The sequence below is a fragment of the Podarcis raffonei genome, chromosome 17 (assembly GCF_027172205.1).
Source record: "Podarcis raffonei isolate rPodRaf1 chromosome 17, rPodRaf1.pri, whole genome shotgun sequence".
NCBI lineage: Eukaryota > Metazoa > Chordata > Lepidosauria > Squamata > Lacertidae > Podarcis > Podarcis raffonei.
Window position 1 is genome coordinate 9,551,854 of NC_070618.1, and position 13,764 is coordinate 9,565,617.

Below are 13,764 nucleotides of genomic sequence, written 5' to 3' on the forward strand. Positions count from 1 at the left end.
TCCCTCCTTCCTCCCGCCGCGGCTCCGGCTCAGCCAATGGCAGCGCCGCGCCGGGCTCGGGAGCTGTTTACCCAATCTGAGCCCTCCTCCCTCCTCGCCTCCCTCCCTCGTGAGCCCCGGGAGCATCTTCCTTCCACCGAGCCGGGCAGAGAGAGAGGGAGACGGCAGGCGGGCAGGAGGCGGGTCTGGCTGCTCGTCGGGGAAGCGTCTCGCGCGGCTCCCTCGGGGCGCCTCGGCCTGCCGGGCTCGCGCGCGCCTTCGCCCCTCGGCGCGGGGATGAGCAGCCCTGCGGGGCCCCCGGCGGGCCGCCCTGGGGACTCGCCGTGACGGAGCCCCTGCTCCGCAGCCCCGCTCCCGCCGCCGCCGCCGCCGCCTTCTGCTTCGGTGCGCACAGGCTGCGGCGGCCGCTTCCCCCGCCGCCTCCTGCACCTGCTCCTGCGCGCCCTCCCCGACGAGGGAGCCCCGCGGGCCGGAGGAAGGATGGGTTGCATCGGCTCCAGGACTGTCGGTAAGGAGGGGCGGAGAAGCGCCGCGGTGAGCCAGGTGGGGAAGAAGGGGCCTTGGGCTGGAAGGGCCGTCTGCCCCCGTCTGGAAGAATGGGGAGGGGGTCTCGCTGGCTGGCCCCACGTCTGGAGTGCGGGGTCTCCCCTTTGCAGCCTGGGCTGCTTCTCACCTGCTGCCAGGATGAGAGCCCCCCATCCCCAAGGGGTTGGCGGCAGGCGCCCTCGGAGGCAGGAGCTTTGCTTCCCCTGTGACAAGGAGAAGATAGTCACCGCCTCCGTCTTCCCCCAGGAATGCCCATCTCTTGCTGGCCTAGGTGCCTTTGGCGTGGAGATGGATGGAGAAAGCCTTAAGGTAAAGAATAAGGAATGGCAGTGGCCAGACCATTCCACCACTCCTTGAGTGAGTTTCCCACCAGCGCCTGGGTTGCCAGCTGATCCCTTCCCCTCCCCTTCGTGGTTATTGTTATCAGATTCTCCATATCACTGCAGTGATGGCTGCTCATCCCTCTCTCGCTCCCTCCCTCCCCGTGGCTGCCCACGCCTCAGCAGAAGGAGCAGCCACTGGATCCCTCCCACAAGATCGGAGTGCCTTGCCAAGGGCACCCCCGCTTGCTTCTGCTACACAGCTCCTCGCATCCCTCTAGAATCTAATGGCCCCCGCCCACCACGGTCCCCAGCGGGGTTTACAGGCTCCAGCCTCAGGCATTTCCAAAGAATTGCAAAAACGAAAAGGACATATTGTGGGATGAGTCTTTGCAAAGGCCCTTCCAGGCGTGAGGCATATTAGGGTGGGTTTGGGTACCACTTAAGAGGCGTCCAGGCTGGGCTTTTGACCCATGTGCCACAACCTTCCAGGAAGGCTCAGTGCAAAAGGGAGGAAGGTGCCGAAAAATTGGTTGGAGGAGTATTGCCCAGGAAAGCCGTCCCAGTGGATTGTGCCCCACCCACATTGTCCATTAGTGGTGGTGCTGCCATTTAGCTTTTCCGACTCTGGCACTGAAATGCTTTTCGCCCAAAAGCTCTGCCTCTTTCCCCCTGTGTTTGGCATATCAGTTAAATTACTCTTCCGCGTTTGTTTAACGTTCCTTCCCTGCCAGATCTCAGGGGCTCGTGGTGCATTGCAATATAGATCCCGTTTCACCCTCACGACGCAAGAGTAAATTAGACAGAGGCAGCAATTGCAACTGCACTTGCCAGTCCCTTCACAGACTCTTGTTATTTCCAAGCAAAAATGCTCAGGAATGCCATGACTTGCCCGTTGCGTTGCCCACCCAGTGAACTTGGTGGCTTGGCAGAGATTTGAAGGTGTCCTGACTGACTGACTGCATCTCTTCCTTCTTCCTAGTAACCAATACATCTCCTCCCCGTATCTACACTTCAGAAAGCATAGCAGTCGTCAGCAGGGAATTGGTGCTTTCTTGAATAAGGTGTCAAGAGGGCATTATAGGTAGCAATTTGTTTGGAGGCTATGGAAGCCTTTCTTCCCCCAGATTCATGGCACCTGCTTAATAGGTACAGTACCTGTGGCCCCAGTATGGGCAGTGACACAATAGACCTGAGAACCTTCACCCCTTAAATGTGCTATATAGGAACATAGGAAGCTGACTTCCACTAAGTCAGATCATTTATCCAGCTCAGTGTTGCTGGCTGACTGGCAGTGCCTCTCCAGGGTTTAAGGTGGGTCTGTCCCAGCCGTACCTTGAGATGCCAGGGGTAGAACATGGAACCTTCTGTGCATGAAGTAGGTGTTCCACTGCTGAGCTTCCACAACATACAGTGTGTTGTGCCACGTACTAAGGATGCGGTCCTGCATTGCTGAAATGGAGTTGTACCCTGAAATGAATTGTACCCTAATTTTTTCCTCTAATGTCAGAGTTTTCTTCTAGCAATGCTAGTGTTGGTATTCTGCTATACCCTTCCTTGGAAGTGAGATCTCATGACTTTGCCAGTGTAGGGAATCTGGTGACTCTTACTAGTGGCCCTAACCTTTGGTGGCAGAGCGGGAGACAACCAAATGTGATCTATGAGCCCCAGGTAGGAGCCATTCATTAATGCAACAGCGGTCCTGTGAAGCTTCTGTTCCCTTCAGTGGTACTTATGTAGGAGAGCTTTCAGTGCTGCGTGCCCGTGAATGGCGTCTAGGTATCTTCTGTCTCCGTCACTCAAATGCTTAGACTGACCTTTATTATAAAATTTCAATATTTTGTAAAGTGACTGTTGTAGTGTTAAATGTATGCATTTGACAGCCACATAACAGAACGTTGAGCTGTAGGGATGGAAGTATTTGGGACTTAGTTTTAAGGTGTCCCACCAGATCTCAAGGAAGCACCTTCACATTGGGTGATCCCTTGCTTATTAGCATGTTAGGATCCCTTTGAAAAGTTGCCCATGCACCTGATGAAGCAGCATCTTTTGCAAAAGAAACACCCAAAAAACCCACCCTGTTGCCATCATAAAGGCGTCAGACTACTAAGTCGACATAGGATTTTTTACTGGTTTTGCTGTGACACACTAAAGGCAAACATATATTAAAGTCAACTGGTTGCTGCTTCTGATTGAAACTACTTGTGAAAATTGGGGGAGGGCATGATTTGCAGCAGAAAAGTGACAGAGAGGAATGCTTGCAGTGATATCTTACCCATGGCTATTAAGAAGTATGTCTCATTTGAGTGGGACTTTTCCCCAGGAGTGTATAGGATTGCATCCTTAACCCTTTCCCCATGTACTGCTTTCCCCATGTTTGCAAGGGTTTAGAAGGGCTGATAGGCAGGTAGGCTAAAACATCTGGACTGCTCTTAAAGGCTATCTTAATAGCTGTGAAAGAGCTTTCACAATGCACTGGTAGCTATTGTCCATGCTGTGCGCATCCATCCCACGATTGCCTTTAGATAAATAGATCTGATAGGTTTTTATACTGCCTCGACATTCTGTCACACCATATCCTGCAACCAATGGATATAGTTGGAGTATGTTGCTTTTGTTTATTTGTCTTTCAGATTCTAATGTGTTAAGCTGAAAATAGCAACATATTTATGGGAGGTGATCTACAACCGGTTTGAGCCAGGGAGTGGTCGAACAAAGGAATGAATGTTAACACCATGGGTAATAATGACATTGTCATTCACATAGGTATAAACAAAATCTGGAATATAGGCTAACCCAGTGTTCCCCAGCCTTGTGTCCTCTGGATGTTTTGGACAACAGTTCCCATCAGCCCCAGCCAGCATTGCCAGTGGTCAAGGATGATGGGTGCTGTAGTCCAAAAAGATCTACTGGTATAAAGAGCAGTTCATTGGGTAAGGCTGGACTAACCTGTGGCCCTGCAGGTGATGTTAGGCTGCAACCAGTAATCCCTGATCATAGGCTGTGCTGACTGATTGAAGTTGGAGTCCAACATTGTCTGGAGAGTCACCAGTTAGCCACTTCAGGCCTCAAATGAGATGCAGTCTGAACTTCTGGTAAGAATGGAATGCCACCATTAGCTATGGATTCCTATGGTAGCATTGCTCTGTTTCTTGGGAAATCTCTGTGGTGCAAACCATCTGGATGTGAGAGTGGGGGAACAGGTTAATTCTTCACCAAAATTGCCAGTAAGGACTGTGACAGTAGTCATTGTGTGTGACTCTAGATCTTCTCCTAGATCTCTGGTAGTGATGGGAAGCCTGTGGCTCAAGAGACCATATGCACCCCTAGATCTAATGTGATTCATGTGGAAAGCGAATCATGTGGCTTTGGTACCACTGGCCACCAGCTGCAGCACACAGCCCCAGAGGTATAACCTCTGAGGGAATGTGTCCTTGAGGGGGGAAAGGAAGGTTCTCCATCTTTGAACTACTCTCATCATTGCTAACTTCAGCTCTCCCAAATCTTGCTTGTCTCTGGCCCAATAATACTTTCTGTCCTGTTGTCAGGTGAGCAATAAATTACACAGAGTAAGTGAAGTTAACTTTGTAATAGAAGAAACAAGGCTGCTCAGTTATGCCAGGCCTAAAGAGCACAGCAACTCTTCCCAGTAGGTTGCCTCCCACGTGAGGCAGTTGTGGGGAGTGAAGCTCCCCGCGTTCCCACAGCTGCCTAAGACTTGTGGTTATCCCGGGTGCTTCCCAAGCAACCTGAAACTCAACCGGCACTCCTGTCTCTGCTCCTCCCTCTCTTCATACCTCTTCTGGACCCGGGAGACCAGTGGGGAAGGGAGCTTGTTGCAGCAGGGGTGGGAGACACCCGGGTTTCTTTACCAGGTAGACTCATCTCTGCTTCTTGGCCTCCTCTTCTGCTTCAGCTTCTGCCTCTGATTCTGGTCCCTAAGCCCTGATACCTCTTCAGCGTCCATCACCTCCTTCTCCCAGTCTTCTCCCTCTGACCACTTAATCTTCCCTTGGTGGTTCCACAGCTGGTTCCTCCCACCATTCCTCTGAGTCTACCCAGTCCATGACACATCAACATATGCTTCTGTTTACTAAGAGTAATTGATAATGTCACTTTTTAGTTCCCTCTTCCTGAGTTCTTAAAAGGTGCCAGCTTCCGACACCTTCTCTTCCCAGTCTTCTCCCTCTGACCGCTCATCGTTGTCTCACCCCTACTCCCCAGGCTCTGAGCCTTCTTCCTTTGGTGGTTCCCCAACTTGTGCCCCCTACCACTCCTCTGTGCCCAGCCTGTCCCTGGCACCTGTTGAAGCCTTTTCCTTATAGCATTTCAGCACGTAGTCAAAGGTGGCATAGTTCAAGTATGTTACCCATTAATCTAAACCAAAACCAGTCTCATCTGTGTCCCCAAACATACTGCACTCTTTCTCTTGCATACGAATCCACAGCATCTGATGATCTTCCTTTCCGTATCACCCACGCATTCTCCTAAAATAACAAGCGCCCACTCTTGGTTGGCCAAGCATTTAACCGAACTGCTCGTAATTATCTGTTTAGGAGACTTTTAAGGCAAATTAGGACCAAGTGCCTGAAGCAAACAATATTGTGAAGGATCAAGTTTATGCATATTCCCACAAGGGTTCTGCTGTGAATTTGTGTAGAAGAAAGTGGCAGTCATGGATGGTTGATGGCGGTGGAGAAATCCCCCACTTAAAATCTCACCTCTGCCGTGAGCTCCCCTCCTCTGCCTGCAATCTGAAGATTATAATTCTCCCAAGTGGATGGGGCTTTTTTAATTGAATAAATTTGTTTATGGCTGTGCTGTTGCTGACTTGACTGCAGTTTTCATGCGTACACACCTGTGCTGTCTCTTTCCTTCCCCCTTCCAGATTGACTGCACAACGTTATTGAGTCTGGGTAGAGTAGGACGCATTGCAATGCTCTTGCCTTGCTCAATCTGCCACTGTTTAGTATTCTCAGCTCTGTGGGGGAAGCATAAATCTCTCCGCTGATGCGTCTTTGAAATGCCAAGCTAGTTGGGGGGTTTAACAGCCTCTGAGCAATGTGAACAAGGCTCCTGGTAACATGGGATATGATTCAGAGCTTGCTGTGGGGATGTGGTTCTCTTCCATTGCGGTCTCCAACTAGTCTCATCATCTGGGAAGCACAGCGGCTGTGAAATGTGAGGACAGCAAAACTGATCATAACCAGGACTGCCAATTTCATGCTTTAGTGTGTGTGTGTGTGGGGGGGGTCTTCTTAAAAACAAGGTACTACATGGTGCTGTTTTCTTCAAAGTAAGTATTGTTGTGTTCAGGTAGGTGTGCATAGGAATTCACCCTTAATCAGATTCCTTTTCCTGTTAGGTTTTTTTTTTTAATAAAAGGAACATAAAATGAAATAAGCAAAAGCAACGTGAAACAAAATGACGATGGGAACCGTAGCATAGAAATAAAACCGAAAACAACATTGTTATAAAACTGATGGAAAGAGAAGAAAGCAAATCAAATACTTATTATAGCTTGTTCATAAAGACAAGGTTAGTTTAAGAAACAGAGAGGGCACCTGCTAAATAATGAGCAACAGATCTGCCGGCTTCAAGCGCTAATACAGTAACATAGAACCTTGCTACCCTGTTCGTTTAACTGAGGCTGCAGTCCAGGCACACTCGGGAATAAGTCCCACTGAACTGAGGAAACATACATAGCATGTCACGAGGTCCATTGCTTTTCTAATCCATTTCATTTTCTTCATATTTTCTTGCTTTCCTGTCCTTTGCATGTGTCAACCGGGCAACAAGATGTGTAAGAAAATATTGCTGATAATTTTTTTAATTGAGAAATGCCGCCATATAACTTACGGGTAACACTGCGTTAAGAAGGGATGTTATAGGTGATTCGCTGTATTGTGAAGATCTCATGAGGCACATGAATTCAATGTATGTGTGTGTGTGTAAAAAAGAAACACCTTTGTGTGCTGAAATAACACCTGCAACATGGATCTTAGTTCTGTATTGTCAAATGGCAATGGGTTGCATTGGTAATTGCCTTCTAATATTTGTTGCATGTAAGTGAATAAAAAGTGCTGAAGTTTTGAAATATTTTCTGGTCTCTATTCTATCTAAACATCTACCACTTTATTCGCTCTTCCAATAACGTAGGGTGCACTTCAGATATTTTGGGAAATTCCTCTGAGGATACCTTTTGTTAAAATTCAAACTCTCTCTTTTGTCCAGGTAATATAGGCTTCGATCCACAGATCCTGCGGCCCACACAGGAGGTACAGGGTGGGTTGCTGTTACTCCAACCAACACTACAAATGTCCCTTAAGTAGCTAATCTAAAGGATTTCCGAATCCTCTGGAGCTAGTTTTCATTAGGAGAGTATTCAGACAGGAGGACATCAGTGAATCACCTAAATGAGAGGAACTGACTCCAGCTGCTTCCTTAGATCTAACCCACTAAACCTCTGCTAAAAAAACAAAAAAATCTTTGGAAGTATTGGTAGAAAGGAATGGGTCTTGAACTCACTTTATTCAAGTATTGTAGGAATTAAGACTCTGGTCTCTGAAGGCTTTCGTAGACTCTTGCAGTACTTGCAACAAGAAACAATAAAACGAAACGTTAAAGCCAGCAGAGCAGCCATAAAAGCAGGGGAGAATGTTCATTTTTAATAATTCTTCTTCCAATGAAAGATCTATTGAAATCAGACCATAACTTCATATCATTCTGGACCCTTTTCCAGTGATTGGGTATAAGTATTTTTAAGTGCTCTGATTGTCATTATAATAAAATATGTCTAAGTGGTATATATGGGCTTTAGTCGGGGTTGTTTAAAAGCAAGGGTCCTGTGTCTTTTAACCAGAAAGGCAGCGAGGTGGGGAAATAGGATAGAAATCTACTAATGAAAATAGTTTGGAAGTTATTTAGAAATAGCTTTTGAGGAGGCTATTGAGCCCTTGCTGTGCCGCCCTGCAAAGGTAGTAGCTTGATGACAAATTGTGTGGGTCTCCACTATGTTAAAAGATACAGCGCCGGTGATACATAACTTCTCCCCTTCCCCACACACAGATAAAGGAGACTGGAAATTTGAGATAGAAATGAACAAGTAGATACAGTTAGTGTCTGCTATTTGATTTTTGACAGTCTGCACATCACTCGCTCCTATCCTTGCTTGGAAGCAGTAGAGCTGGAGCAAAGGGTAATATTCTAGCACATTTTACTCAGAGTAGACCTATTGAAATTAATGGGCCTAACGTAGCCACGTACATTAATTTCAGTGGGGTCTGTTCTCGGTGAAAGATCGTTGAATACCACCTGGAGAGCTAAAATGTCCCATTCTGTCTGCAAGGCACTCCTGAGTCTACTGGGTCAGACTCTTTCTTGACAGTGTGCAGGAAAGATAATATTTTCTCTGGGGCTCAGTCACAGATGGCCTCAGCACTAGAAGCCCGCCTGCTTTCTTGAGATCAATTATAAGATGGAAATAAACATCAGATGCTGAACATTCATTATGAGGGAGCAATATGCCCAGCTCTGCCTTGAGAGTTCTTACAGCAAACATTTGGTTAGCCTCTTACGTAGGAGGGCCTGTCATTCCTGTGTGTAGAAGCTATGTTCAGATGTCACGCCATAGCAGGGTTTCCCAAACTTGGGTCTACAAGTGGTTTTTTTGGACTACTGTTCCCATCATCCCTGACCACTGGTCCTGCTAGCTAGGGATGGTGGGAGTTGTAATCCAAAAACAGCTAGAGACCCAGGTTTAGGAAACACTGTACTATAGTTTAGTGACACCTGAATAAGCCTATCCTCTTCCTAGGTTGACACATTCCGCCAAGAGGAGTTTGGATGCTTCTGCTTTTAGTTAAACATAGCTTGCTCTGTCACCCGGACCCAGAATTATTGATAACTTAAAACAAGCCATCTTCGCAAACCATGACTTGAAGCTGGTTTGTTTTAAAACTAACCATAGTTTGTCAGTTTGGATGACATGGCAAACCATGGTTTGCCAAAAGTGGAAGCAAACACTTCCAAACACCGCCTTGAAATGATTCAGAAGGAAGAGGGGTGAGATATTAGTGTGGGAGCACAAAGGGAATGTACACTTGTTCATGTCTTGTTAAGCCACATTTTTGTATGGCATCTGAACACATCCAATCTGTCTCTGTGCAGAACCCAAGAGACCCATTGCCTCCTGGTTCCAGGATCCCTGCCATATAGAATTTCACGGTTCCTCCTGCCATACTCCATAAGCCCCTCAAATAGATGCTCTGAAATATATTCTAATTTTCAGGAGCTGATCGTAAGGGGTGGGGGCACTGAAATTGATCGGTGAATCCTCTACATGAAGACGTGCCTGCAGGATCTTTGGATCCAGCTTACTGTCCAGCACATTAAACAAGATCTTATTTATTTTAAGTATTGGTAGGGGACAGTGGCGTAGCGTGGGTTGTCAGCACCTGGGGCAAGGCAAGTAATTTGTGCCCCCTAACCCGTGGATTTGCGCCCCCTAACCCGTGGATTTGCGCCCCCTAACCCGTGGATTTGCGCCCCCTAACCCTAACCCCCAGATGTTGCGCCCGGTGCGGCCGGCACCCCCTGCACCCCCCACGCTACGCCACTGGTAGGGGAACAGAGTATTGGTCTGGTACTTGGGTTTGGGTTTATAGCCTGGTTTAGATAGAGCTGCACACACCCCTGGAATATTAGGTGCATGGTTTGGGGTGTTGCTTTATCTGCTGCTAGGGACGTGGGTGGTGCTGTGGTTTAAACCACTGAGCCTCTTGGGCTTGCTGATCAAAAGGTCGGCGGTTCGAATCCCCGCAGTGGAATAACTCCTGTTGCTCTGTCCCAGTTCCTGCCAACCTAGCAGTTTGAAAGCACACCAGTGCAAGTAGATAAATAGGTACCACTGCGGTGAGAAGATAAACAGTGTTTCCATGCGCTCTGGTTTCTTTCACAATGTTCTGTTGCGCCAGAAGCGGTTTATTCATGCTGACCACATGACCTGGAAAGCTGTCTGTGGACAAACGCCGGCTCCGTCGGCCTGAAAGCGAGATGAGCGCCGCAACCCCATAGTCGCCTTTGACTGGACTTAACCATCCAGGGGTCCTTTACCTTTTACCTGCTGCTCATGTTAGATGTGTGGCCAGCATTGGTAGTGAAGGTTGCTTGGTGCCAGCTACAGCTCTTCCAGACAACCTTGGATTTTTCAACAATCATTCACATTCCCGTAGCTAGACTACTGGGACACACTTTACATGGGACTGGCCTTGAAAACTGCCGTGTGGAAACTGCAACAAGTTCAAAATTATGCCACCAGGATGCCATTGGATGCTAAGAGAGTTTTATTCCATTATGCCAGTTTTGCATGATATATATCGGTCACAGTTATTTAACTGGGGCAAAGGACTCCTGACTTGTGACATATTTTAACATGACACAATGTTTTGATTTGTTAGCTGCCTGGAGTCTCTTCTGAAAATTAGGCAGGATTTAAAAAATAAATAAAGTATGTGTAATTAGTTCTGGTTCTCAGTGTAGTTACATGACCCTTTTGAGGATCATCCAAAACAAAACTGTTTTTCAAACTTCGTGCTTTCAAGGGACTGTTTTTGAACCAGTGTGTCTACTGAGGTACTCCGTGCCTTCCATGAACTTCTACGGATTGTTGAAGTTTGCGGTGTGATGGTAGGGTGCATTGTCAGTTCAGATGGAGTGCTGGCCACATCTTGGCCCTCGCTGTTGGCACTGCCTGAACTATGAGATCACTGCAGAGCCCATCCAACAATCTCCAACAGCTGCAGATTAACTGGAGAAGATCAACAGTGGTAGACAAACTATCTTTCAAGAAAGGATTGCTGAGATAAGGCAAGCAAAGTGCCCAAAGTACAGTATAAACACAAAGTAATTTGCTGCTGTTTATCATAATCAGTGTACCAAGTCATGTGGTATTCTTTGGGGAGTGGTTTCCTGCTTCTAGGAAATAGTAAGGCATTGCTTAATCTTAAGATAAAAAAATTCTTTTCCTTCCAGTAGCACCTTAAAGACCAACTAAGTTAGTTCTTGGTATGAGCTTTCGTGTGCATGCACACTTCTTCAGATACACTGAAACAGAAGTTGCCAGATCCTTCTATATAGTGAGAAGGTGGGGAGGGGTATTACTCAGAAGGGTGGTGGGAATGGGTGATTGGCAGATAGCTGCGATGAGCCTGTTTTTCCTGTAAGACCTATTGCAGTCGTTAAGAGTCGTCAACAGGCTCATCACAGCTATCTGCCAATCACCCATTCCCACTTCCGGTTCAGCGTGACTCTGAGCTAGGCGGGGGTTTTTTCCTTAGGGAAGAATCCCGAGCTTTTCGGAGAAAATAGGGGTTCCACAGGGCGCCGTGGTCCCCTGAAAAGTATCTGGTGGGCGTTCAGATACACTGGTTCCCGCGGAGCTAAAAAGCGGACCTCCCGGCCGTCAGGTAACTCCGTTTCGGAGCGAAGAGTACAGCGGGGGGGAGAAGCGGGCTGAGGGAAGCCATAGCTGTCTCCGAAAAAGCGAAGCCCCGAGCCTGCAGGAGAAGCGCTGGATTCTCAAAAGAAAGAAATTCGAGCTTAAAAAGGATAAAATTAAAGTGGATGTCATTTAAGGAAAGACTCGAAGAAGAGGAAGTCAAAAAGAGCTCGACTTTTATCTGAAATCAGCGTGGACGCAGAGACCTAAACAAAGCGGAGGAAAGTGTAAGTGACGCTAGCGGTCAAAGTTCTTCTCCCCGCTCTACGTTCTTTAAGACTACTTTAGAGGATACAAAATAACTGGCAAGAGAGGAAAGTAGAGGGGGAGCAAAGAGGCAACATTTGGATACTATTTGATACGACCCAGCCCTCTATTGAGATAGTGGAAAAGAGGAGGAATTCAGCCTCTCTCCTGAAAGCTCTGAGGAACGGAAGACTCCATTGTGTTACGGCGTGGACGCCATTACTTACTGTTTTTGCATGCCTCAGAGGAGGGAGGGAAGGGAGGGTACGGCGTCGGTGCTCTCTCCCCCTCCCCCTGAAGCTTTGAAACTCCGAAATATTAATAGGTGGAACTAAGCAATTTAAATAGACGGACTGCAGTGGATACTGCATTTCCCTCTTTGAGGAAAGGAATTGGAAAATCCCCTCCTCTCCCCCTCTTTTTTTTCTCTTTTCTGTGTGCTGTCCTTTATTACTCTGTGGTTGGTAGACCCCTGGTGGACGGGAGAGAAACTACAACTCATTTTGATAGTACTTGCTAATCTCTCTGGGCTGGCTTAACGTCTCTGAAAGTTGGACTTAAATACATGAGGGAAGAAAGTTGGTATGTTTGAACTTCTTCGGGACCCTCTTGTTGATCTCATTCGCAGTGGAATTTAGCCCAATTGAGGGCAAGAAGATAAAGAAGAAAAAGAGTGGTTCTATTAAAAAGATATTTCTCTCTTTTCTTATCTTTTTTCTTCTTTGCAAAAGATATCATAAGGAATAGACTATTTTGAGGTAGGAAGAATTGACTTAACTACCGACGGATCTGGCCCAGCTTCAAACCTCGGATATTATGACTGGAATATAATTTGAACTCTGATCTAAGTCCTGAACTTTGATTTTGGGATTTTTATTTTTATTTTTCTTTTTTTTTCTTGGTGGGACGTTGGACTACTTTATAGTGGGTTAACCTAATTGGTGACACCAAGAGGGAATTATTGGAGTATTACCTTAAATCATTTAGTGGAATTGGTTGTGAGTTTTGTAAAGATTTATAGAATTGAATTATCATAATTATCATTACCTTTTTACATTTAATTGAAAATGTCCTACCCACCAAAGAAAGGTGGGAATGGGGGGACTCCAGTAGAAAGAAAGGGGTCCAAGCAAGAATCAGATTTCAGATCGGAAATCTTAAAAATGTTTGCAGAAATTAGACAAAGTGAGAAGAATCTAGAAACAAAAATAGAACAAGTAGACTTAAAGATAGGGAAAATGGATAAGAAAATAGATGAAACTGTAAATGAATTGAAAGGCCAAATTAAAGAGGTATCCAAAAGAACTCATGTATTAGAGGAGGGAATGAAAAAGACAAAATTGGAAATGAAAGAACTAAAACGTGAAGATGATAAAATTAGAGTAGGCCTCTTAGAAACTAATAAATCACAAGAAGAAATGTGGGATGCGATCTCTATGAACGAACTTAGACAACGGGAAATTAATTTAAGGATGAGAGGGGTCCCAGAAAATCAAGGTGAAAATATTAGACAAAAATTAGTAACAGAATTGGCACAATGGTTGGAGTACCAAATAGAAGAGATAGCAGGCATGGTACAGAATGCTTTTAGAATGAAAGTGAGAACGACTAAGGCAAGAAGACTGCCTGGGGATTGTCTGATAACCTTTAAGGATAGAGATATGAGGAATTTGGTACTCCAAAAAAATAGAGAAAAAAGACTAATGATAGATGGGAGTTATATAATTATTTTTAAAGACATTCCAATTAGACTGCTAAAACGAAGAGACCCTTATAAGCCACAGGTGCAAATTCTTAAAAAGAATAATATAGAATTCAAATGGGAGTTCCCGGAGGGGATCTCCTTCACTTACAAAAACAAGAGACACAGATTGACCAGCCCGGAAGAGATAGGTAAATTTCAGAGGAAATATAAGGAATTGTTAATAGAGGAAGAAGAAGAACTTAAAGGAGCAGTAGGAGGAGTGGAGGTTAAAGGTGTGAAGGATTTGGGGGAGAGGAAGAAATTGGGAGAAAGGCTAGAGGGAGAAGAGGAAGAGGAGGGAGAGGAAGAGGAAGAGGAGGAAGAAGAAGAAAGATTATAAAGAACTACTTTATAGGAAAAAAAAAATTTTTTTTTGATTATTCGGAAATAAAATGGCGTTAAAATTGTGG

General features: G+C 46.1%; 1 protein-coding gene across 2 annotated transcripts in view; it reads left to right on the plus strand.

The window, feature by feature from the left end:
- The first annotated feature begins 345 nt into the window (after window positions 1-345).
- FAM131B (family with sequence similarity 131 member B) overlaps window positions 346-13,764 on the plus strand; it is a 53,760-nt gene continuing 40,341 nt past the window's right edge. The window contains exon 1 of one of the 2 annotated variants that reach the window (XM_053370462.1): window positions 346-508. In XM_053370462.1, coding sequence (XP_053226437.1) covers window positions 481-508 — 28 coding nt within the window. In that variant the 5' untranslated portion in view covers window positions 346-480. Of the gene's footprint in view, window positions 509-819; window positions 904-13,764 lie in introns of those variants that run through there. The other variant, XM_053370461.1, reaches the window with a different exon arrangement.